At 42.1% G+C, this 25,734-nt stretch overlaps 2 protein-coding genes across 3 annotated transcripts in view; one reads left to right on the top strand and one right to left on the bottom strand.

Moving 5' to 3' along the window:
• The window catches only part of TMEM163 (transmembrane protein 163), an 84,170-nt gene extending 74,579 nt beyond the window's left edge, over positions 1-9,591 (top strand). For both annotated transcript variants that reach the window (XM_079311255.1, XM_079311254.1), the window contains 3 exons: positions 3,294-3,405; positions 6,625-6,766; positions 7,663-9,591. In XM_079311255.1, the coding sequence (XP_079167381.1) occupies positions 3,294-3,405; positions 6,625-6,766; positions 7,663-7,723 (315 nt within the window). In that variant the 3' untranslated portion in view covers positions 7,724-9,591. The remainder of the gene's footprint in view (positions 1-3,293; positions 3,406-6,624; positions 6,767-7,662) is intronic.
• A 4,845-nt stretch (positions 9,592-14,436) lies between these two features.
• Positions 14,437-25,734, bottom strand: part of MGAT5 (alpha-1,6-mannosylglycoprotein 6-beta-N-acetylglucosaminyltransferase) — a 111,500-nt gene continuing 100,202 nt past the window's right edge. The window contains exons 15-17 of the mRNA XM_079311244.1: positions 25,259-25,333; positions 22,787-22,944; positions 14,437-21,622 (exon numbers count right to left, since the gene is read on the bottom strand). Coding sequence (XP_079167370.1) covers positions 21,424-21,622; positions 22,787-22,944; positions 25,259-25,333 — 432 coding nt within the window. The 3' untranslated portion in view covers positions 14,437-21,423. The remainder of the gene's footprint in view (positions 21,623-22,786; positions 22,945-25,258; positions 25,334-25,734) is intronic.

Below are 25,734 nucleotides of genomic sequence, written 5' to 3'. Positions count from 1 at the left end.
TGCTGCTTTAATTAGGATAGCACCGAGGACACGTGAGTCCTAATGACTGTCAGATGGGAAGGCAGGGGCTGCGCAGAGGGCAGGGCTGCGGCAGGATCCGGAGGGACACGGCGCCAGATGGCCCGGCCTGTTTTATTCATTTAGATCTCCATTACGGCTTGGCTTTCCCTCGTCTCTCCAAAGGATGAGTTGGGTTCCTTTCCTTCCTCGGGAATCCTGTCACGGCCGCGGGGTGCCGTGTTTAACCCTCTGCAGCCCAGGGCACCGCAGCGTTTGGACACCTCTGCTCCAGCCCAGCACTTGGCCCACAACAGCCTTTGCCCGGCTAATTCCTGCTGTTCTAAACCTTCATGGCAGAAAAACACTCCAAGGCAGTGTTTTGAATGGTTTATTTTCTCTTCCATCCCCACCTGCTCAGGAAACATCCAGGCTGAACGCGCTGCTGGGCATCCTCACTTTGGGCTGATCTGCTACACCCGCAAAAGATTATTGGTAGCAGCAAATAGCCTCACTGTTCATATTCCAGCTCTGGGGTGCCTGGACACCCAGACACCACAGGGAAGTACTGAAAAATGAGAGTTTGAAAGGTTTTTTCCCTCTTGTTCCCAGCCGCGCTCGGTTCGTGCGGGATTGCCGCCTCCCGGTGGCTCCTGCCCGGAGCTGCACGCAGCAGGAGCCGCTGATTCGGGTATCGCTCAGAGATAAAACAGGGAAAATCCTTCCGAAATCTGTCCTGCACAGCCTAAGGTGTCTGCATTCAGAGCAGGGCTCTTTAATTTCTTCCCTTTCTTTCAGTGATAACGAAGGAGCTTTGATTTGACCGGTGTTCTGCTTTAGCAGTGGTTATCAGATTAGTATTGGCAACAAAATGGGCTTGTCCTGTGTGATTAATTAAAAAAAAAAAATCTAAAAATGCAAACTTAGGAACAATTTCTAGATCCTGAATATGTATCCTCTATAAAAACCTGTTCAGCAATTCATGACTTCATTCAGAAATCTGTATCACATTTAGGTCATTCTTGGTTTCCAGTTGAGTAGCTGGACTCATTTTGATCTTGACTGTATAAGCAGAACAAATAGCAAGATGCATTTCCACACACTGTGATTTTAGTAACATGTGCAGGGAAAACCCTGAATTCACCTCAAAAATCTGTGGCACACCATGACAAGAAAAAAAAAAAAAAAAACAAAACAAAGAAAAAGCTCCAAATAAAATGCCATGAAGAGGATGAAACCTGGTAGAATAGCACAGGGGATAAGGCATAGCATTTTCAGGATTCTGAATCAATAACTGGAATTTTGAACATCTCTCAAATAATTTTCAAAACATCTCCTATTGTGATCCATAGATTTTTTTCTAAACTATGTCAATTTGTAATGGTTTTCCAGTGCATTCCCAAGGATTTCACAGGTGTAGGAAAACTGCATTTTGTCATCCCAAGGCTGACAGTGACACTACTGTCAATAGCAAAGGGATTTATTCAGTCACCTCTGCTGGACCTGCTGTGTTCAGCTTTGTGCTGCTCACAAAGGCAAAAAATCTTCTGTAGAGATGCCTGGGAGGAATCAGAATCTTGGGAGGGTCTGTGGGGTGATGGGGAAACAAGGAGTCTCAGGTAGTCATTGAGCAATGAGTCCAAGTGAGACACAAGAGAAATGCAGCACAACATTCTACTTCAGATCCTGAAGCCTTATACTTGTGCTGTATATTAAATATCAGGTAAAATATGAGATGAGATTAACCAATCAAAATGAAGTCTTTGGGCACTGAAAATACACATTTTTGAGAAAGATGCATAAAAATTTGAGCCATAGTTTTGACAAGGGTCTCAAATTTTCAGTGTTTTTGGCAAAGCTTGTCCAGATTTTGCAAGCTTTGTTGTCATTTCAGACCTTCTGAGAGTCCCCAGCTTTCCTTGTCAGACTGAAAGCAGCCAAATATTGCCACTATTTCCTCAGTCCTTTCCTAGCACTTGGAAATTACCTGGATTTTTTTCCAGGTGCTTCTATTTTACTCTCTTTCTCTCAGTGCATTTTGTCTTAATATTGTTAATATTGTACCAGGTCCAGAGAGAATGAGCTCATGATTGAGGGTGAGTGAAGTAGACTTTCAAAATTATATGATATACAAAATTGTATGAAAATATTGAATGATTTATTTCGGGATATGAGTACATTATGCCAGTAATCTAATTCCCAATATTTTCCTAAGTAGCTTTCAAACCCATTTTTTGATTTCTTTGGGTTTCAAATTGCTGCTAAAACAATAACAATGGAGATGGAGCTGATGATGTATCATCATGACAATGTTTGGTACCAATGGGGACTTTTGCTGGAGTGTTTTAATCAGGAGCAGGTTCCCAGTGGCACTGGCCCACTTAGACCTGCAGATACAAATTAAAAAAGAATTATTGCTATTTCCTTTATTTGTACTGTGGTTAGGTGGCAGGCTGAGAGCCTTGGGTTTTTCTTCAGCCCTGGGCTGATGTACCTCAGGGGGAAGAAGGCACAAGGATTCCCTTTGGGCACCTTATTGCAGCAGCCAGGAGTGTCCTCCCAGCCCAACCAAACACAAACCAGTCAGCAGCAAGGGGTGGGGGGCTCCTGATGAGTGTTAATCAGTAATGACTAACTCTTCTTTGCCCTGCATTGACACACAGCTCTCTCCCATGTTTGACATGCAAATTAAGCAATGGGAATGTTTCTGTGAAATGGAAGTCCATGAAAAAATTTATTTTCTGTGAAAGAGCTAAACCTTACTTTGCACATCAGCACCACAAGTTTTATGGATGTTGCTTGAACCAGAATTTTGAAAAAGGAAATGAAACAAAATCAAAGCAAGCCCAGAATCAGAAACAACATTAAATGGTTATTTCTTACACTAAGAATCAATATTGGTCTGGTAAGTGGGATTCTATTTTCAAGCCTTCCTCCTGCCTGTAGGGACTTCATTACTGCTGGCATTAGGCACTGGATGACCTGGCAGTCTGCAGTCAGCCCCACAGGTAAATATAACCTCCTAACTCTGAGGAGGCTGGGTCAATTCACAATTTGTGGATGGGAACTGCCATTGATTATGGCTGCAAAAGCAATTGCAGGTGACAATACAAGCAAAATAAGTACCAGCTTTTGTGGAAGTCATAAGGTAGGAAATCTTGATCTCAGGTTGTGTTTCTAAGTAACACAAATAATTTCACAGTAATTAGTAGTATTTGTCATTTAATAGGTGGGACAAAACCAGAAGATATACTAATGTCTGATTTTTATATTTTTCTTTTTATGTTTTTTTTCAGGATGATTTTCTGTATAGTGTCTCTGTTCTAAGTGGAATCCTTTGCACCGTTTTGGCAGTAATCAAATTTATGCTGGGAAAGGTCCTTACAAGCAGAGCACTGATAACTGATGGTGAGTGTGACATTGATCCTGCTGCTTTTATAGACTCTTCCAGTGACCCTGCACGATGACAGCTGTGAAAGAGAATTGAAATAAGTCAGGCACTGATAAAAAACCCAAACCCAAGAACAGTCTGTGGTACCACTGGCCTCTAGCACAGATAGCTCAGCTGGAATGGGAATGTCTGCTGGAAGCCAAACAGGGAATGTGTGCCTAGTAAGCAACAGTAGAGAGTTAGAGGGAGATCAGATAGAGGTTAGAGGTGTATTAGTCAGAGGTTAGGCTGCAGCAGGGGAATATTAAGTCACCTCCATCCTCACTGCCTGTGCCTGCTAAAATCCTAAAAGTTCAAACAAAGCAAAGTCTGCTGCAGAAACACCTCCTGCCTTGAGCAGGGATCATCACCAGCACCCACAAGTACCCCTTTGGTGCCATTTGTCACCACAATGCTTTCCCTGCCACCCAGCAGAGCTGCTGGAGCAGGGCAGGTGTGAAACAAAACCCTTCCCTGCCCTGCCCTCCTCTGGCCCTGCCTGGGTTTGGCACAGGATCTCCTGCACTGCATCCTTGGAACTCCTCACTGCCACCACTGCATCAGCTGAGGAGTGCAGCACCTGACTCTTTCTGGTCTTAAAGGTGGGTTTAAAACCATGCTGTAAAAGTAGGCCTGGATATTCCTCTTACTGACAGAGCTCAAGCTTCTGAATCCTCAGAAATCCCAAGGATCTGCCCTTCAAACAGGTGAGGCCATAGTGATGGCAACCCCCTGCAAATCTCTCCCAGTTTTTGTCTGCCAGGGCAGTTTGAAATACTCAGTAAACAGAAACTGTAGAATGTTCATGATTCATGGATCATGGTACCTAAATTATTTTGCTCTTTGCTAAAGATTTCACTAAAAGGAAATTAAATTTCCAGCTTACTCTAGAGATACCTAAAATTTGCTTAATTTTAAGCAAATTAAACATACTTAATTTTTTTTCTTGATGATGTGTGATAACTCGTATTATGTCTGTCATCCCACTAATAAATTCTTCATGAGTATTTATATTTTAAACCTGAAAGAAGCAAAAAAGGCATCAGAATAGCAGTGAGGGGGTTACAACTAAGCTACTCCCTCCCTGCATTTGGGATTCTCTCCCAACAACCTCCAGCTCAGAGATCTTATTCTTTCCAATGGGCTGTGCCACTCTAGGCATTTAAAAACAAAAATATCTCCAACCTGCAAAAAGGATTCTGGGAACTGCAGCCCAGTTCCTTCACTGCCAGGCTGGAAGTGGGACACATTGACCATTTCAGAACTCTGCCTAGGCAGGCAAATGAGGAATGTTCCCTGTAAAAAAATATAGTTTAGTTTTGAAACAGAGCAGTTTATTCAGCCAAAATATTAACTGAAAATTTCTAAATAACTCCAGCTCTGAATTGTTCTCCTGTGTGACAGAGAAATCTCTTTGCCCATAATTACATCCTCATGCTAATGATACTGCTTCTGAGCTGGAGATTGCTCATTCTTTGATTAAAAAAATTAGGAAAGAAATATACAATTACCTCAGCCTGGTTTTTATCTCTCTCCTCCACTTTTGAGCTACTTTGGAAAATGTAGGAGGCTGATCTTAACATGTGTGGTTAAATATCTGCTTTCACAAGATACATTTACATATGTACTTGATTTATTAACGACCAAGAAGAGACAATGTGGTTCAGCAGCTGAGACAGATTTAGCATTCCCTTGCATATCTTTTTTTAGTGTTTTCTGTTTCCTGCTAATTTACCTCCTGTGATCCCTGGCTCCAGACCAACAAACTGTTTTGAGTAAAAGGAGCATGACTTTTTCTTCCTAAAAAATAAGTTTATTTTCAGAACAGCAATTTCTCTTTTATACATGTCGACCTCTATTAACAATTATTTTTTAGAATAATTTTGTTTTAGAGTAGGGCTTAAAGCCTAAATGTATGAATCCTAATGAGGCAAAATGTCATTTGTACAGTTTGTTTATGGCAAAAGCTCTTGGCCTTTTGGATAATAAAAATAACCATTTCCTGCCCTGAATTTTGTGACATCTTAGAGGACAACTCTGTGACAGTCAGTGATGTCAGCCAACTTCTTTCCTGTAGGTTTTAGATACCTGTTTCCTACCCAGATTTAGCCACCTGTTTTTTCCTGTGCTGGCCTTACACTTGGAACAGTGTCTGGATTAATACCTGCAGCCATTACATGATTTCCTGCCACATCAGCAAATAAAGGTTTGGCTACATGAGAGTCAGGAAGGGAAAACAATTTCCTTTGCAAGTAGCTTTTAAATAATTTGGAACCATCAGCCAATAATGGCATGAAAATGTTTTATTCTTTTGCATATCGTGCTGATGATTCTGAATTAAACTGGAGCAGGGGAAGTAACACTGGTTTAAATTTCTAATTATTAAGTTATATTTTATATCCTTTATAGACACAATATACACAATTTCAACATGTGCTAACAGTATAAATGAATAAATAGACAAAGAGTGGATGTGAGAGGTGTGGATCAAAGGAGACACTCAGGAACAAGTGTCAGGTGAATCACTGTTGGCAGTCATGGGGAATTGCAAAAACCTGGCTAAGTCCTGTAAGCAGCAGCTGGCTAGAGCTGACTTACCAAGAAATACAGAATATTTCAAGTTTGATATTTCATTTGTTATCTAGGTTAAATAGTGTACAGATCTACCAAATTAATGCACTCTCAGTGACTTTTTTTCTGTAGAACAACAGGAGTATCTTTTGGGTTACTGTGGAAAAAAGTCATAAAAAGGGAACTTGGACCTAAAAAAACAGAACACAAGGAATGACTTAAAAAACCCTGAATCAATAATCAATCAAACAGGAGTTGTATGAAAAAGGGCATTTATTTTTCTGAAAGCTCTGTGAGAATTTTGAAGGGACTGTCTTGGAGAAAAATAGAAAGGGTTATAAAAAAAAAAAAAAAGAATCTAAAAAAAAAGGAATCTAGAAGGGTGTTCATTAAAATTGTAAATAGATAAGAAGCTGCTGTGGTATAACTAAAGCATAAATGGAAAATATGGCTAGAATTATCCTGTATGTCTTCAGCTCTAAGCAGTAGTGCCAAACATGTAAATAAATATATGGAATGGGATAAAAACTCCAAGAGAGGGTGTTTAACAGGTTACTGTGCCAAACCATTTTCCTTTCCATGAGCTCCTGTTGTTCATCCTGTAATTATTTTTTCTCCCCTTCTAGGTTTCAACTCTCTTGTAGGTGGAATAATGGGATTTTCCATCCTTCTTAGTGCAGAAGTGTTTAAACACAATTCTTCTGTCTGGTACCTGGATGGCAGTATAGGAGTGTTAATTGGACTTACAATATCTGCCTATGGAATCAAGTGAGTATCTCCTGGGAGCAGGCAGAGGGGCTGGCCCTGACAGCTAGGAGGTCACAGCCTTTAAGAGTTTAGGTAATTCCACTGAAATAAGTATCTGGAATTTTTTAGACTAGCAGCCAAATCTGGAGCAGAGTGTGTGGAAAGGTTATAATAGGTTGTGTCCCTCCCAACATCAGCTGGAAAGCAACCATGACTTAAAAAGAATTTGGAATAATTTTGGATTTTTGTATACTTGAAATACAGTATCTGAAAAATAACCACAAATGATAAAAGCAGTCCTCCTTGCATTTATGGCTCATTTCTGAGCATTGCTTTGCCAAAGGAAGTCTGGATGAAAGTAAAGATGCCTGAGTTTAAAGAGATCTTGCTATTGATTTCTGTCCCAGCCCTTCCTTTGGCAACTTCTGAACTGAAGGTTTCTGCTCACGTTTCAGATGCTGTTTCTCTTGAATTTTAAGATGCTTTCTTGATTCACACCAGAAACAGAATAAAAAAACCAAATTAAACTCTGCCATGCACTTCATTGCTCCCACTATTTCCCTTGACTGCATAGAATCTAATTCAAATTTTGCACTTTATCCCTTGCTTATCTGCCATAAGAGAAAGTGGGAGATGTGGCATCTTAGCTGGAATGATGCCCTTTGAGAAGCAGCCTTGGCCAGGCTGCACTCAGCCCTCAGCTGGAATCTGTGGGTTTGTTTTTATTTTTTCCAACTTGGAAAAATCCAATTAACATTTTAACTGGGACTACCACTTTAAGTAGGTCAGTATAATCACAATTTCCACTGTAAAACTAACTGCTCTGGAGAACTGCAGAAGGTGTTATGCTGCCTGAGCCCTTTTTGAACCATGGCTGTTTGTGTGCTCAGTTCTGATGCTCTGTGCTCTCCCTGCAGGCTGCTCATTGACATGGTGCCCAGGGTGAGGCAAACGCGCCACTACGAGATGTTTGAGTGAAGGTGCTGCCCCTGCAAGGACTGGCAAACCACAGCATCCTTGGCAAAGTGGTGCCAATGGTATTTTCCTCAACATGCAGTTTGCTTCCCTGTGGTCTGTTTCTGTTCTGAAGTTTGTTTGAATGGGAAATCTCTCTGTAAATCTGGCATATTGTGCACACTGCTTGCGATTCAGCCAAACAGCAGCGATATGGTTTGGTTTTTTTTTTAATTATTATTTATTTCCAGTATGCTATTGATTCCTGTGACAATAGAAAACATGCAGTTCTCAGTTTGAACCCAGCTGCCATGTTGTATATTCCAGAGTGAAAGTGTTCTCGATGGTGTGGTAAGCCTGTGGGTAAAGAAGTGCCAGTTTCAGATTTGAGTTTTGGATTTTTTTTTTTTTCCCTGGCCTGTATTTTCCCAAACACATGCTGTAACAGGAGTACAATCCTTGCTAACCTCTTCAACTAAGAGTATCTTACATAGAGTCTGGACACCAAGAGCTGTGTTGCTTAAAACACTGAAGTAGCTACTTCCACCCTCTTGTTGAAATAGACACCCAGAAAGAGCAGGTACAGCCCTTTCTGCGATCAGAGATTCTGCATTTCAACCCCAAATTAATTGAAACGATACCTCTTCAATTTAAACTCTATTTTTTCTTAATGAGACACAGTTCATAGCTTTGCATGGACCCAACAAGCACACACAGTATTACTGTACAGACCAAAGCCAAAAATCATGCAGGGAAGAGGAGCTGCTCAAGGGATGGGATTTTCATCTCCTATTTTACCATATGCAGCTGTACCAGCGTGTGTGACGTTGTGGTTGCTCTGTAGTCTGACAAAGGCACAGCAGTGGCTCAATCTCGTGGTGAGATACAGATCTATTTATTAGATTTAGATTGTCCTGTAAAGTGTTGCTCACTTTCCACCACACATCTTCTATATTACTTAATAGCAGGTTAAATGATCAAAGATTCTTGATGTATAATCAATAAAACTGGTATCTATTTTATACAGTATCTGTAAGTAACATTTGAAAACTATTTCCAGAATGTATCATAGAACAAAGTCTTCCTGTATAGCAGCCTATTAAATTGGATTCTCTGGCTATAGCCATTTTCTCTTTATTTTGTGTATTCCAGGTCGGTTTGCACAACAGAGAATCAGTATTGTTGCTTCTGTTTATCACAGGTGAATAAAAGATAGGACAGACTACTGTAGAGTTTGAAATAAGACTGTGGTAAGTAGCTAGAAATGCCCATTTCTAGTACACAACAATAGACTACAGATATGAGAGTAGATGTACAGTTTGGCTGATCAGTGAGGGATATACAGTGGAGACACAGGTGTGTTGTCAAAACTGCATTTCCCATCATCTGAGACTTGCCCAGGTCCTTAAGGATCTCTAGTAAAAGCCAACTTCCACTGATTTGTGTTGGAAGGGACCCCCCAGTGGTTTCCCTGACCTGGCAGCACCCCTATGAGAGTGAGAACATTGGAAAGAGAACATGCCTTGATACAGGATTCTTTATAGTAAAATGAAATTTGCTCTGCTGCTAGTGTTTGCTTTCCCATCTTTTGGATCAATTAAGTTTGTGTATTTGTATGCCAAGTGGTGCTACCAGTGCTGATGTTGCTTGTGCCTTGCTGTCACAGGATGATGTCACTCAGCTGTAAGGTGACAAAGGAGCTGCTTCAGAGGAGCATTCAGCAAGGACTCCAGAAGGACTGCAAAGTGTAGGAGCACTCACTGAACTCATCACAGGTGGATTTTTAAATATCATATGCCACCCCCAGACCCCGTCTTCCTGCACAAGACCTTGATGTCTTACACTTTTGCTTTTCCCATTATGTTTCTTCTCTCACACCAGTTCCATGAAGGGAGCTGATATTTCCTCAGAATCACAGAGCCAGGGCCTGAATCAGCAATATTAGACATTTCATGGGTTTCTTAGTTTTCTTGATACTATTTACCCTCTTCCAACTCTTTATTCCCACTCCAGTCTCATTTCTAGTTTTGAGAATGACACTTGAGAACTACCAGAAGTGCTGCTCCCCAGGGCTGTGCAGTCCAGCAGCTTGTTTGTAGCCCAGTGCTGCAGAAAACTGAGGAGAAGGGACTTAGTAGTGGCTGAACCCCTGATACAACCTTTGCCACACCAAAGTCCTAAACCACTGAAAGTATGCATGACACTCAAACCAACACTCAGCTCAAACATTAAATAGTTCTGTTAAAATGCTGAGTGTAAACAGGAGCACAGATGTGCCCATGCACAAAGGCAGGTTAAACAGTTAATGAAGTTTCACACTTCCTTCTGGAACTCTGGAATGCTCTGAGGATGTTTCTAAGTACAGACATCTGAAGAGGAAATGTGGTTAAACAAGTTAATCATACTCTTATCAGATTAGCTTAAACCAATTGCAGACAGTTTTCAGCTACCACAGATGCTTCAAAGAATTGCTAGTATTAGCAGGTAAATACAAGATAATGACTTGTGCTACTTGACAAGGTCCAGGAAAAAATGATTCTCAGAAGTGGTGGTAAAGCCAGCAGGCATCAAGGAGACTCTGTGGGGAACATGACAATAGCAGAGAAATAACTGCTCATCCATCTCCTGTGACACTGCTTGAGCCAGCACCCTCACAGGGAACAGTTTCTGTATGAGTTTGCTTTATTAAATGTCAGTACCAGTTAATTTTTTCCAACTATGAGGTGGCAAGTGTACTTCCAGCTAGGCTAAGTGAAGGTGGACTATTCAAAAGCTGCAACAGCTCAAAAGCACTTGGACTAATCACCTGAAACTTGGCACTGGCCAACATAATAACCTGCCTGGTGATCACAGCAGCCCTCAGCCCTGCCAAGGGCTCTTTGTTGTGCACAGGATGTGAGGAAGGAGCCCCAGTGCTCACACAAGGAGCAGCACTGGCCAGAATGAGGCTGCAAACTGACACTTATTAAAGCCTGGCCAAGCTCAGAATTGCAAGTTAATCCCTGAAAGTGGCTGTGACACTGAGCAGATGCTTTGAACCTGGCCATATTGCTCAGCAGAGAAGGGAGCTATCAAAAACTCTGTCAGGATCACATGAGCTGCCATCCTGAACCCCCAGCCATGACCCACACACCAGGTAGGCATGGGAAATGATAATGTTCACTTCTAGCCAAAAGCCAGATTGCTTTGAATCCTGATTGTCATTTTAAAAATCACCAGAATAACATCTGCTGCTAATTTATTCCATTTTACTTCTTGCTGTAGTAGGCAGACCATAAAAAAGCATCATCCAACCATGGTGGAAAGAGAGCCTCAAAAGAAGCTCCTAATGATGTTCCAGAAATGGACCTGAAGCAGAGATCCCAGACAAGAAGCTCCTCAGATGTGGGAAATGCAGCTGTAGGTACACCTGCAGCTGGGAATGTACCACAGAGGTGCTCACCACTGCCAGCACCACTTGCATTTCTGCAAGCCCAGCTGCCTGGAAAAAAGTGAAGGCATTTCTGGCATCCTTTTCTGTGGGCCAGCTCAGGGAGATGCTAGGCTGTGGGACAAGGATTAATAGAATAGTTTGGGGTGGAAAGGATCTTTAAAGCCCAAGGTTATCCAGTTCCATCTATTAAGCCTTAATAATATGCAAACCAGGAATGTTTGCTACTAACCTGACAACCTAGGCAGTCAAAGAGGAACTGTTCAAGGAAGCTCCTTGAACAGAGATTATCCCTGGAATTCACAGACTTGTGTAGATGCTTCTCACAGTGTTTGCACATAGTTTTGCTGTGCTGGCAGTGATTTCTCACCTGTCTGTGCTGGTGTGCTGCCACCGAGAGGAGCTGTGACAGAGCCCATCCCTGCACCTCTGGCTGTGCTTATCCAGGACCAGGAACTGCACAGGAGCAGCACACAAAAACACATTCCTGTGGCCTGGCATGTGGGGCAGGTTAGGCAATGTGAGAGCAAAATTAATTCAAGTAACAGAGCAGCCAGGGATATTCCCCTCTCCTGTTCCCCCCAGGATTGGGAGCTGCTGTTTTCCTTTCAACCATGGGATCAGTATTGGAGGTAGCACCAAATAGTTCCTGCTTTTTCCCTCTTCAGTGGGATCAGCTGCCCACTGTGGTGGGCACAGCTCAGCAGGAGTGCAGAAGGGAAGCTCAGAGCTCAGTACTGACACTGGCACCAACACTCAGCTGCAGACAGGCTCAAAGCACATTTTCTTCCAAGTTAGTTGGGCAAGTAACTGGGAAAAATCCCAATTTGTCAGCTCCCACTGCTGGCACCAAACCCAGCACCCTTCTGAACTCACCTCTTGCTGACACAGGCTGCAGGGATTGTTGTCACTCCTCACCTTACCACAGAGCAATGAGTGCAGGCAGAACCCAAGCCTGTAGCACAGCTTGGGCTGACCACATCAATTCCACCCTCCTATGGAGCTGGGGAGGGAATGAAAGCCAAGAGGGGTCTCTGGGGGATTTGGCAGCTTCCCTTCCAAGACACCCTGCCTTAGGATGGGAGCACCAGCTGTTACCTGCTGAGCCCCAAAGGCTCTCACCTCAGTACATTTTCTTTGGAGTTTTTACTCTTTCAACATTTTTGTCCAGCACTGGTTTGCTCTGATGTGTGTCTCCTCACAAAGGTGTGTCTCCATCTCCTCTGATGTCTTCAGCCAGGCAGGAGCAAGGACCCCCAAGCCAAGGCTCCCAAGCAAAGCAGTACACATGGTGAGATCAAACAGCTGGAGCCTGGTCTGTGCAAACTGTTCCCAGGTTTTTTTTGCTACAAAGATTTTTAGCTAAATGCAATCTCAATAATCAATAAAATAAAATAACAAGTCCTGACAAGCATAAACACAAATGCAGGAGAGTATTTGTGGGTGCTCCAGCTCTTGCATACTGAAGGGAAGTGTTTTGAGAGTGGCACGAAGTCCCAGCAAAACATTTCCATCTGTGGACTCTCTACCAGCTGGAGTTTGACTAAACCCAGTCTAAGCATGTGAGACTTGAAGTATTCAGTACTTAAGCTCCCTCAAATGAGCTTTCCAATACAGCTGCATGGCATTTTTTTATTCCAAATTCCAATTTTCATAGATTTTTTTTTCCATTATGTGACTGCAACACAGCCCACATCTAACTCTAGCTGCTCACCATTTTACAGATGTCTCTTCAGCTTTTTAGATGTCAAAGCTGAACAACAATTAAGGGAATGAAACAGGAAGGAAAATGTTTCCAAAAATAAGCAGAACAAGAGCCTGAATGAGCAGTGTCCTCCACTAATTCATTTTGATGGTAGGAAACATTTGGAAATTGTGGTGTGTTGAATAGCAACACAGAACCAACAACATTTTCACCCGATTTAGTCCAAGGGGAAGTATGCCAAGGACCATAAAAAGGGGCAAGTGGTGAAGGATATTCACATACTTTTCCTTACTGAAACAGCCATAAAAGGCTCTTGCAGCAGCACTGCACAGTGGAAAAACCACCCTCTGTGGCCACAATGCACAGAAGTCACCAGTGAAGAGACTGGCCAAGAGGATATCCAAACCCACCTCACAGACCCTCTCCCAGCCTGCAGGCAGCTGTTTGACATCTCTATTTATGCTCTGGCTTACTGGGATGTGTCATTAATTGGGAGAGGGACAGTTCAAGGCATCTCAGGCTGATATTTGCTGACTTTTGACTCTTTTGATTCTACAGTACTCAGTTATGTGTGGCCACATTAAAAACAAAAAACAAAGCCTCAACAAAGAACAAACTCAGAAAAAGGTAATGCTGGAAAAAAATGAGCTGTTGCTTCTCTCCAGTGTAGTTTTAAAAAATTTTTTATTTTAATACATATCAACTGTCTGCAAATGGACTTTTTTTAACAGATGAAGAGCTGTTTTTTTTTTTTTTTTAAACTATTATTTTTTCCACTGCACACACTGCTCCTGCATTAATTACTCTCTATTACTCTTGGATGCCTCCACCAAAACCTCTCCACATTCCCAGCAGCTGACAACAGAGAGCCCTTCCCTCAGTCTTGGCTGGACTAACAAAACCTGAGGTGGGTAGAAAATGCCTGTCAGCAGAATGGGTGCCACAGAAACACCCTGACAGCTCCCCTGGGGAAGTTTCACTCTGGACATTTGTATTTATTCAGAGCTGCCAAGGTGATTTCATGTGGCTCCTCTCAAGTGCACTGAATGCACACCCCAATCCCACGTGTGCCAAACCCTCACACCTGAGCCCTTGTTCCACATGCAAGTGTTTCATCAGCTCCCCAGTGCTCTGCATGGTGAAATGGATCCTGCAGGAGGATGCTCTCTAAAGCTGCTCTGTTACCACAGGGCAGCTCTCTCTTTCACCTCCACAGTGTATTGTGCCAGGAAGTCTTGCAGGGCCACTGTGCAATTCCAGTCTCACTTTACCTTTCTCCCAAATTTACAGTGTGCTGTAAATTCAGTGTGTGCTGTAATTGAGCATGTTGTAAATTTACAGGAAAGCAGAAATTCCTAACTACTGCTGTGACAAAGCTGCCTCCTGAAAGGAGGCTTGATGTAACCTATTATCCAACCCAGGTTTAAAACAAGCAAAGCAAGCAGTTCATTACTCACCTGTGTGGGATTACCTGTGCAGAGGTGGGGCAGCAACAGAAACATCACCCAGCTGCAGAGTTGGAAGAAGCCACACAAATGCATCTTGGGATAAAAGGCAGCTCCTAGCATTCCCATTTAAGCACAAAGCAATCATAAATCCAAATCACACAAGAAAAAAGTTTATTGAAAAATAAATTCTCCCTAGTTTTTTTTTCTACAACAGTGAAAACAGAGCATTTTTCTATGCCATTAAAGTACAGACATTTACTGTTCTAAAAAAAAAAAAAAATTAAAAAAATCCCATCCTATAGAACCCCAGGAACTTGGCAGTATCTGAACCACTGCATTTTGTTCTGTTTGAACCCAACTGCTTGAACGTAATATAGTGGAACACAACCATTGAAATAAAAAGGGATTAACCTATTAGGGGAGAATTCAAACCAAACACCCCATAGTACCAGCCTCATCCTGAACTTCTTGTGTACATTTAAAATCCCTCATTGACTACACATTATTGTTTGCAAAAAGCAGTATTTTACTTTCAGTGAATTCAGTAGGGTTTTTTCCCAATTTACACTGCTGCAGGGCTTATTCAGACTCTGACCTCTTCACCCCTGAAGATGGAGACTCCTCCAGGGAATGACCAGAGCCCAAAGAGCTGCCTCAAACAGCACTCTGGAGAATCTCCCTGCAGTGGCCAGCTCAGCAAGCTCAGGGGGATCAATGTCTCCAAGCCCAAATTAGCTTTGTAAACATTACCTGATATTTTCTTTAGCTTTCTTAGAATCTTAAGGGTAACTTTTCTCACAAAATTTACTTTCTTTTTGCCTTTGGTAAAAACTGCCATTTCCTCCTCCTCTCCTGCATTCCTTGCAAAAACCAAATTAAACCCATGACTCCTTAAAAATATTTTTTCACTGTCACTGCACTGCAACAGACCTGTTAACGAACATAAATTAGTTCTGGGTATTACACTATTAAAATTAACTGCCCTCAGACAGCAATTTAACTTGATTTATTGTGTGCCTATTTGATACTTCAAACTACTTTGCAGCTGCTGGAGCCCGAGCCAGGTGGTGTTTCATGCACTTGGTGCCTGGATGGCTCCAGGAAATGCCAGGCATTATTTACAAGCTCTCCTTAAAGCCAAGGATTTGGTGGCTCCTGCAGGACCCAGGGCTGGCATTTGCTGTGACAATACAGATGAGTTTTCCTGCACCAGAAGCAGCCAGGTGCTTTGGTGGCCATGGGGACAGGAGGGTCCTCAGTGCCTCAGTTCTGTGAGCCCTTACAGAGGGTGGCAAATTCTGGCCCCATGCACAGCACACTTCAGTAAATGGCACCTGCACTGATCTGCCCAGCAGAGAAAAGGGTTTCAATCACTTGAGCACAACTAATTTTTAAAGTTTATTTGTGCTGAAGGTGAAGTTATTACTCATTTAATCAAAACTTTGAGGACCTGGTTTTATTTAGTCATTTAATAAACAGGTGGCTTAGTGCTCTTGAGAGAGGTCTGCTGAATTAAAACACACTTCTGTGTGTTCTAATTACACAAATATGCAAAGGATGACACTCATGAAAATGAACAGGTCCCAAAGTGCAAGGCACAGCAGCAATGGTTGCACTTTGTTGTTTTTCCTCAATGAATGCTGCCTCACACCTGAGGCACTCTGGGGTCCAGCCTCTGCTATTTTCAGCACATTCCTACAGTAAACATTTTACACTTGATGCATGGAGTTGCTGTTTACACATTCCATTTAAATATAATTATATTTGGAAATGCAAACTAATTTAAAACCCTACAGAACTGCTTCAAAATGTGTAGATGAGATTTAAGTCACTGCCTATAAACCCGTGTGTTTGGATGTTACATTTACAGCAGTATTATTAAAGCAAATCTCAATAAAATCCTTTATATCCCTGGCCATTTCAGCTCCAATGAAAACACATCTATCAGTGCATTATTCTCCTTGAGTTTACAGCAATCCCTCCAACTATGGGGCCAAAGGAGAACTACAGATGGAAAGAGATCACAAGTGAGAAGTTGAAGGCATAGCAGCTGCAGGACAAACATCACAAGGAAACAGCCATGCCAAATGTTAGCACCCCTGGAAAAAAGACTGGGAAATCTGAAAGTGATAACTCCTGGGCTCTCTAAAAATAAACAATCAAAAATGCCATCCCTCAGACTCCCAACTGTTGACTGAGCAGCAATTTAACCATGTTTTCAACTGATACTTTAACAACTAATCCGTGACATCAACTTAGAGCTGATCTGTGTTGTGACAGCAAGAAAAACTGGTTGCTGATATGTGTACTCATGCCTCAAGTGTTTGGTCTTTATCACTTAAGATACAGTGCTTTCCACTTATTAAAAAGGGAGGGCTGATTTTTTTTTAATTTTAAGGAACATTAATGGAGGAGTTGTGCTATCACTGAAGCCAGTGGGAGTCAGGAAGTTAATTAGGCTTGGATAAGATTGTATCCAGCCTGATTCATCCCATTTAATTTCTTTTATTAGCAAAATTTGGTCCTGAAAGGAATTCTAAGCAAAAGACATACCTGAGAAAGCAATTTGGGTTTTGTTTACATGAACAGTGGTGCAGAATCATAAATCACCTTTGCAATTCAGAAGGGCCACGCACTCTGAGAGGGGAGGGTATGTCTTTTGTGTTAAGGACAAATCAAGGATGCTGCCTAGGATTTTAAAGGACAGTGGTACAGCATGACATTCTGACTTGGAGCTGATGATATGAAGAGAAATTGTCAATGAATCTGAATCCTTGATAATCAGAAAGGTGCAAAAGCTGACACAAAGTAGCTGGGAGCAGAGTAGAGTTGGGAAGATGCAGAGAGGCTCTGGCTACAACCCCATCCCAACTGAAATCTGATCAGCAGCTGCTTTGCAAAATATTATTGTGGAAAAGTAGTAGAATAAAAAAGAGAATCCATCTGCAAAAAGCTGACCAGTCCCTCCCCACTGAGAGCTGCCAGTTCAGCTGTGATAAAAGGCCCTGTATTCCCTGCTATCACCAGGAGCTGCCCCCTGCACATCCATCTTCAGCTGGAAAACCAACACCTCACAAAGCTCAACGTGGATCCACAACTTTCCTGCTCATCCCATCAGCTCTGGCTGTTCCTGGAGGGTTTCTGTTATCATTGTCTCCCTGGGGAATGTTCATGGCTTTCCTTTGCTCCCTGGTCATTGAACAGACATCCCGTCCCAGCAGGAGCTCTCATGCCAAATCACAGATACTCAATAAATTTGCATTCTGCTTGCAGAAGCAATGTTTAGCAGGAATTATTAAAAGTTATACTATCTCTTATCTTATTAACCCTTATATAGTTTTAGAACAGATTTCTCAACTACTTAAAAACATTTAAAATTCACACCACTAAGTTGTAGAGTCATCAGCACAATTTACCTGGAATTAGTGTTCCATTATACTTGTTCAGACAGTGTCCATATTCCAAACACACATCCAAACCCCAAAGAAAGTAAAAAAGGCACATAAACATTAAATACTTGTAGAAACATAATCTGATATAAACAAGCAAACACACTGCTGCAACTATAAATTACAAAAAGAAACATAGAAACTAAGCAAAAAATGCAAAAAGCAACTCTATTTATACATGTGCAAATCAACTTGCATATATGAAATAAATGAGGTTTTTATTGGCATTTTTAAACAGTGTGTATTTACCAACTTTACCTTTCAAAGGCAAGCATTTTATGTTAATTTTAATAAATATGTAAATGCTTCTCTCAAGTTTTCTAATCCCGTAGGAACAAGATTTTTGAAAAAAACTAGGTCACATACAAAAATACAAAATTTTAAAACAAAGAATGTCTTGATATGAGAGATATGTTTAAAAGCTTGTAAAATGGTTCTGTATTCAACTTTTGACATTTTTTTCCCATCGATGGCAGATCAATATATTCAAATGCAGTCATGCAAAAACCTGACTTGTGAGCAAAGGAAGCTGCAAGCTCTGCTGTCAGACTGAAATCAGCAGCTCTCTCCCCTCTCTGGTGTCCTTGCTGGAGTGCAAGAATTGGACTGCACCTTTATTCTTCAGTTAGAAACCAAATAGTTATAGAACAGGGACAGAAAGCTGCCCACCAGCCTGAAAGGTGGATATCTATGGCAGGTTTTAGTAAATCAAACTCTTCACTAGTCTCACATGGATTTGCCTGAGTGTTTACCTGCAGAAGGGGTCACCAATTTCTGACTGCACGAGGGAACGCGGCTGCGATGGGAGCGCGAGTGAGCAACGCCTGCAGAGTCTCTGCACTTACAGTTCCCAGGATAGTCTCCTTTTACAGGAATATAGACTGAAGCTGTAAGTCTTGATTGGTTATTCTTCAAGATTAATGAGTCTTCTCTATAGGTTTCAGTGGAAATAAGATCAGAGACCACTGACTCTGAAGCCAATTTGGATGTTCTGTCCCTGGCTGAAACGCAAGTGGCTTCGGTGCTGCTGCTTCATTTTGGCCAGAATGCAGTAACTCAGTTCAGCAGACTAGAAACAGTGCTACAGCATGAAAAAACAGAGCTTATCATAAACTCTCCCTGCTGTGGTAAAGGCAAACTTAGCATTGAGCAAAGCACTAGACCAGAAAATCTTATAATAACAAATACTAAACCCCTCCCATCTTGAAAGGTTCAGAATGCATTATGTATTGTCATGTGGGCCTTACAGCAGGGGGAACCAAGCAAACAGGTATTTACAGCAAAGAATTACACTACAGCAAAACCCACGTTTTGCATCCTTTAAGTGCACACACACAAATCTTTGTTTCCAACATAACTCTGTGATATCCCAGTCCAAAATCAATTCCTGCCTGCAAAACACCAGGCTGAACTGGTGAAGACAAGTCCTGCTGCTGCCTTTGCTTTCAGCACCAGCTGGAAGTTCATACACTGTGATAGGCAAGATTTTCTAGTTGCACAAATATGCACAGGTCTGCAGGGGATATTTTATATAAATACAGAATGAGTTGTTGTGCCTGCTCAGACCCACTTCCAATTGTCCTCCCCCAGGACAGTGAAACTATGGTAAACTCCATTTGTGCTGACTGAAGCACATGCTGAGCTATGGCAACAGGAGGGATTTTCATACTGGTTTGGGTTTGTTTTCTTTTCATACAAAAATTTTGCCTCCCATTAGGGAACCCAGCTGTTCTGTTTCTGGGAAATTAATCTAAAATACAGCAGATTTTCACATCATCAAACCCAGATCCTGGTGACCCTGCTGTTCAACAGCTCCCACAGACCCTTTTTGGATACTCAACAACCTCCTGTGCTGTGCAGTGATGTTATGGAGTGTTACAGGGGAACACTGTCAAGAGTGTTGATGAAGGAAACCAAATGCTTGAAAAGGCTCATTCACTGCTTTTACATTGGAAGTTAAATTATAGACTGCTCTGGAGGATTTATCCACAGTGCAAGAGCATCTTCCTTGCCTGGTCTTTGGTAGCTTACCACATCCATCAATACTCCCACACAGATAATAAACACTGCTTACAAGAAAAATCTGAACCAAGCAGATATGCCCAAGAAAGGAAAATGTAAAGCATCTATGCCTTTCATTACTACCTGGTAATCTTTATGGAAAAAAAAAAATAAATCTGTACTGATTTGAGGTTTTATTCCAGCATGGTGAGAGCATGTCCAAATTGCAAACCTACAGACTCTGACTGCAGATTTGTTTCTCCCTAATCTTAACATGTAACTTCCTGACTGTAAATGGTGCTGTCAAGCATGTCATCTTCTGCTGAAAATAACAAAAATTACCTCTAAAAAGAAGGCAGTGTAGACGAGTTAACTTGCTTCTCTCAAACAAAAAAAAACCAAAAACCCAACCAACTTTGATTTAAATTCTGAACTTTTAAATTGTTTTCTTTTAAATTTACAATTGGTGTGCCTGATAAAAAGGGAAGAAGAAACAAGCAGCCCCCTAAAACCAGGAAAAAAAATAATCAAGGAACCCCAGATGATTGATTAATTCTTTTAACTTCTTTATCTCATCTTACTTATCCTCCAGAAAAAAAAAAAAATCTCTTTAAAAACCTAGCTAGTTGTGAAGACATTTTACATTTCCACCATACAATAATTATAGTTAGCTTAATTTAACCTTTCTATGTCATTCAGCAACACTTTGACTACTGGAAGCCATAGCAAACTGAGGCTCTAATGATAATATTGTTCCAATGATGCTGAATACTTTTTGCTTCACACAGTATTTCTAGTAGACAGACTACAACAGAAGCATGGGCAAATTCCAAGGATTACTCTCTAAATGGGACCAGTAAACTGTGATGAGTCCATTCCAAAAATGGTTGTGTGTTTTTGTAGCTTTTCCACACTGAAGAATGCCACAACCCCAGTGAGCTGTGCAGTCACCAAGATGTGTCACATGCTGGCAACTGAGCCTATTTGCTCATTTGTGGCACTCTGCTTAGGCTGCTCTGGTGCAGCAGCTGTGATGCAGACAATACCTTGTTGTATACAAAGATTTAGTTTTAAAAAAAGGAAAAAAACCAAGCCAAACAAAACTGGGCCCAAATAACCGAACAGCAGAGTACAGAGCTCTCTCATTATTCCAAGTCCTTGGGAAGTAAATCACTTTGTAGCCATTCAAGCCAAAGCTGTACCCAAACCAGTGCACCTTGAACAAAATGTCAGTCCTCCTTCCCCAGCATCCCCTCCTTCAAGCACACTTTTTCCAATTTTTTACTGGAATGAAGTTGAGATCCTTTAGCTAACCGTGATGGGGGATGTTCTAACTCATTAAAAAAATTAGAAAACACTTCACCCAAAACACAAAAGCAGAAGTTTGATGGGTCTGGAAATTTTCTACAAACTATTCTGTGCAGTCATCTTCAAACCACTGTCGAACATGAGACTCGTTTCTCTTCGCAAACAGCTGAAGGAATCTGAGGAGTGACACAGCAAATGTCCTTACAGGAAGAAAAGATCAGTTCTAGCTGTTTATTATGAATCCCTCCTCTCTTAGTAGATAATTCTGCCCAGCAATGATAGCTCTGCCTGCAGTGGAAAACCTGGACCAAAGTGCAGGGAGTACTGAGGAACTCCTCTCCAAACTACTCACGTTGTCCCCAGTGGGAGCAGCCCTGCTGCTGCTATAGGCAGTCCTTGCAGAGTGCAACCTGCCCCTTGATGTAGTCCCTGCAGGGGCAGATCCTTCTGTGCACAGGGTGGGAGCCAGCACAGCTGAACAGTAGCAGGTCACCTTGGAAAACACAGTGCTTCCTCCTTCCATCAAAAGAGGGGACCAGGATATCGTTTGCAGACTCCATGGTGAGACATTCGATGTTATGCCTGAAAATCAAAGCACGTGATCTGCATCACACCTGAGTTTCTGGCATTTGGGCACACTTCATCACTAAAAATAACAAACCCTGCTCTACTAAATCCTAAATAGAGTGCATTTACAAGTGTAGCTTTCCAGAACATGACTTTTCTGCTGCACAGATTCTCTCTGCAGAGGGCAGTGCAGCCTTTACAGCTTTACTATTTCCTAAAGATTAATAAAAGAAGTTAAAGAGGAAAAAAATGCTTCTGACTGTTCCCCAGAAACTAGTATTTAAATACACCATGGATTTTCAGTAGGGCAGGCTCAGAGAATCTGAACTCAGGAAATATTCTCTTTGATTTCAGGAAGTCTCTTCCCCAGGGAAGCCCCACAGAGCTGGGCAGCTCAAGGAGGTGAGCTGGACTCTGAGGATGCTCCTCCTGGGCTGCAGGGAACAGGGCCTGCAGCTCCCAGGAACCAGACAGCAGGAAAATGAAAAATCCCTGTTGCCATTTTCTGACCACAAAACTTAAGCACCAGGGTAGCAATTCCAGCAGAGCCTTGTTTTTCACTTATGCTGGAAGCATTGGTAACTTTCAGCATTTAACAGACAAATTTTTTTTCCACAGGATTATGATTTTGTCTAGACAGCTAGAAAAGAAAGTTTTTATATGAGCTGCTTCAGTACTTCACTGGAAATGACACCTTTTCAAATAAAATACAAACCCTAAATTCTTCTGCAATGTAATTTAGCAAAAAGTGGGGATAGGAAACCTGGAAAGAAGATTCCCTAGCAGCCATTTGTGGGAACCTGGTTTTGAGGACTATGATTTCATTCTGAAAGGAAAACAGACACATTTCCAAAGAGACAGCACCCAAAAGCAACATTCCTTTCCTTAATGCACAGCTGGTGAGTTTTACACATCTGCACCAACACCTCCAATGTACCAGGCTTCATAATTCTCTACCCAGGACAATAGTGACAGAAGGTTTTTGGCTCCCTGTGCTCCTGGCAGGCTGCTCTCAGCATCACCACTACCACACACTCCACAAAGCACTGACAGCTTCCTGCAGCCAGAGCTGCCCTCCCCACCTTCCCTTCTCACAGAACTTGTGTTTCAAATTCCAAGTGTGGTAAAATCCAGTGCAATAAAGAGATCAGACAATATAGTTGTGCTATAAATACTTACCTAAGCAGAGCTTTGTCCTTGTTGAGATGCTGGAAGAAGGAAGGCTCACAGATGAGCTGGCTTTCCTGACAGACTTGCTTACAGGATTTTCCAGGTTCAGCAATTTTTACTTGAAGGGCACTTAATGGGGGCCACATCACCTGTCCATGGCAGAAATCCTGCAGTGACAGATCATGTTTTGTTATGATGTGTTCAGACAACATTTCACAATACTATGACTATATTTTAACATTTGGCAACTCTTGCCAAAGGGTGACCAAATAATTTGGGCCTGGTCCATCATATTTTGCTTTCTCTGGACCAAACCAAAAACTTGTGTGAATTGATGGCTCACTATGACCCAAAGCCGCCAAATTCATTTACCAGTTCTCAATATCAGCTTGAGTTTTTTTTATTCCATTTTGATTTCCTCTGCTGAAGAAGGAAGTTTTCATACTTCCATGTCTCACCACAAATGTAATATTATACAGTCATGAATCACAAAATATCACAGGTTGAAAGGGATCCACAAATTTCAGGATGAGACCAAAGGAGGTGTCATCCTTCATCTGTCTTTTCTTGCTCTTGGATGAATGTTCTCATTCCCTTTGCCAGGCTCTGGGGCTCAGCTGACCCTCTGCTGAGCCAAGTCAGTTTTTTGACCTCAGAGTCCTGCCTGAAACATTTCTGCTGGGTTATCAAGTTCTTTGCCTGGCCACATCTTTCAAAGTCAGCGTGTCTGTTCCATCAGCCCTCATCCAACAGCTCCCAGATTTGCAGCAGGGAATCCCTGCTGCTTTGGCTGTGGTTGCCTGGCTGCTCCTTTGATGCCAGTGCCAAAACTGAAGCAATCCCTCCCTCTAGTTCCCAGCCTCTGCTGCTGCCTTGCAGAGCAGCCACAACTGTGTGTGCAGCCACAGGGCAAAGAGGATCAGGGATGGGCTCAGCAGATGCAGGGATGCACCCAGCAGCCACCCTGGGCTGCAGTGCCAGGATGGAGCAGCTTGGACACAAAGCAGCTTTAACCCAGCTGAAGGAGGCACTGCTGGGTGTGCAGCCACAGCTCTCTTACCTCAGAAGGCTTCAGCCCAGGTGTTGGAGCTGAAGATCTGGGGAGTTCACTAAACCATTCTTGTGAACATTGTCCTCCTGACCCTCAGCCAAGGCCCCAGAAGGGGAACTCTGCAGACCTCCCTTAAATGCCACACTTTCCCTGTCCACAGAATGAGTAGTGGGAGGGTGTCTCTGGCCCCATCTCTTCACTCACACATCCCCTGAAGACCCCACTGTCATGGTCAAGGCACCACTGAACCATACCAGCTCTTTTCCAGCATCTTTGCACCCATTTTGCTTTCTCTTCTTCCTGCCTCCACCACAAACTTGTGAAAATTAGGTCTCAGTCTTTATTTTTGCTTCTTGTTTTTGGTTCATCTGACACATTAATTAGGCAAAGTGCTAAGCACATGCAGCTAAAATTGTGCTTGAACATCCTGGGAGCTGTGAAACACCACCAGCTTTTGACAATTAGTCAAAGCAATGAACAAAATTACAATATTCTGTGGATTTCTGAGAAGCACCAGGGAGGGCTTCGCCCTTGGGGGAGGGCCAGAGGGAAGAGACAGGTTTAGCCACAGGTGCCATCTCTTGATTGTCTCTTTTTCTTCTTTACACTGAGCTCCATTCTTCCTGATTGACAAAAACTCCAATTATAGCTAACTTAGGTAGAATAATCAAAAGCAGCAGTGGTACTTTTACAGGTTTTGTCGTCAATACAGCAGCAAAAAGCTTAAAGTGTTTATTGGCAGTAAAGTGGGAATAGCTAGGCTGTGCTAACTGCCCTTCTGACCTGGAGCTGTGCTATTCTTCAGGACTGTCTTTAATAGCACCCACCTTCAGAAACACAAGCACAGACACATGTCCAGTGCCCTTGAAAGAAATCCTGGCAACTAAATGACATATCAGAGATAAAGGTTATTCCTATCTCTCTTCTGCAGCAGCCAGAACAAAAGGCAGAGCTGGCTACTGCAACAGATCTGGTTTGGGCAGAAGTCCAAGCAAACACACAGTTTCTAGAAACCAGGATCCCATGTAAATCTCTGCAGTTTATTACTCCAACTCAACATCTTCTGCTGCTCTCAGCTGGCAATAATGCACAGGGACCAAAAGTCCTTTAAGTAACTGGGCTCCAAACCATTTAAATCTTTATTGATTGAAACTAAATACTTGTAAAATCTGCCCAGAGGCTGCAATTCTACCAAAAAAACACCTCTTTATTTAAGTGATCCTTCATGATCCAAAGCTTTTATGTGTGTACACAGCTAAGGAAGTCACATACACACTGAAAAATCGCTTTGCCTTTCTGCTTTCATATAATGCCAAGGTCTGCACAGCTACTATTTCTACTTGGACAGCAGCAACACTGAGAAGCTTTAAAATGGAGATGGTCCTCCCTTTCCAACATAATCCAAAGTCACCCACAACAAAAGTTCATACCTGTCTTTCAATAAAGGCATTCATCCTCTGAAGCATTCCCTCACAGGTAAATTCATAGGGCAAGTAAGGGTCAATCTGTGGAGACAGTGTGTTAAGGTTAGAGGGGTTTTGCTTCAACCAAATTTGTGGTGTACTCTGTGGCAGCAGCTTCTGTTCCAAATAACTCCATTATAGCTTGAGCAGCAACAAAAAGTACTAATAAATTCATTAGGAATTAGTAATTTTACAAAACCATCAGAAGTTTTAGCTGATTTTTCTCCTTTTTAAAAGCAATAAGAATTGCTCCATGGCTATCTTCATGGAAACTCAGAGTACACTGCCAAGTGGCAGATGTAAGGCTAGTCTGAGATCCTCTGGGATTCCAGAGCTCCTGTTTTAACTAAGTTTCAGTTCTGAAGTTGAAGTGACAAAACAGAATGTGATACCTTTGAAAATTCCTTCATACTTTTCCCTCCTTGAAGTGCCCTCATTACCAT

The sequence above is a fragment of the Erithacus rubecula genome, assembly GCF_903797595.1.
Source record: "Erithacus rubecula genome assembly, chromosome: 8".
Taxonomy (NCBI): Eukaryota; Metazoa; Chordata; class Aves; order Passeriformes; family Muscicapidae; genus Erithacus; species Erithacus rubecula.
Note: the sequence above shows the minus strand (reverse complement) of the source record. Positions and strands in the feature narration are given on the sequence as shown.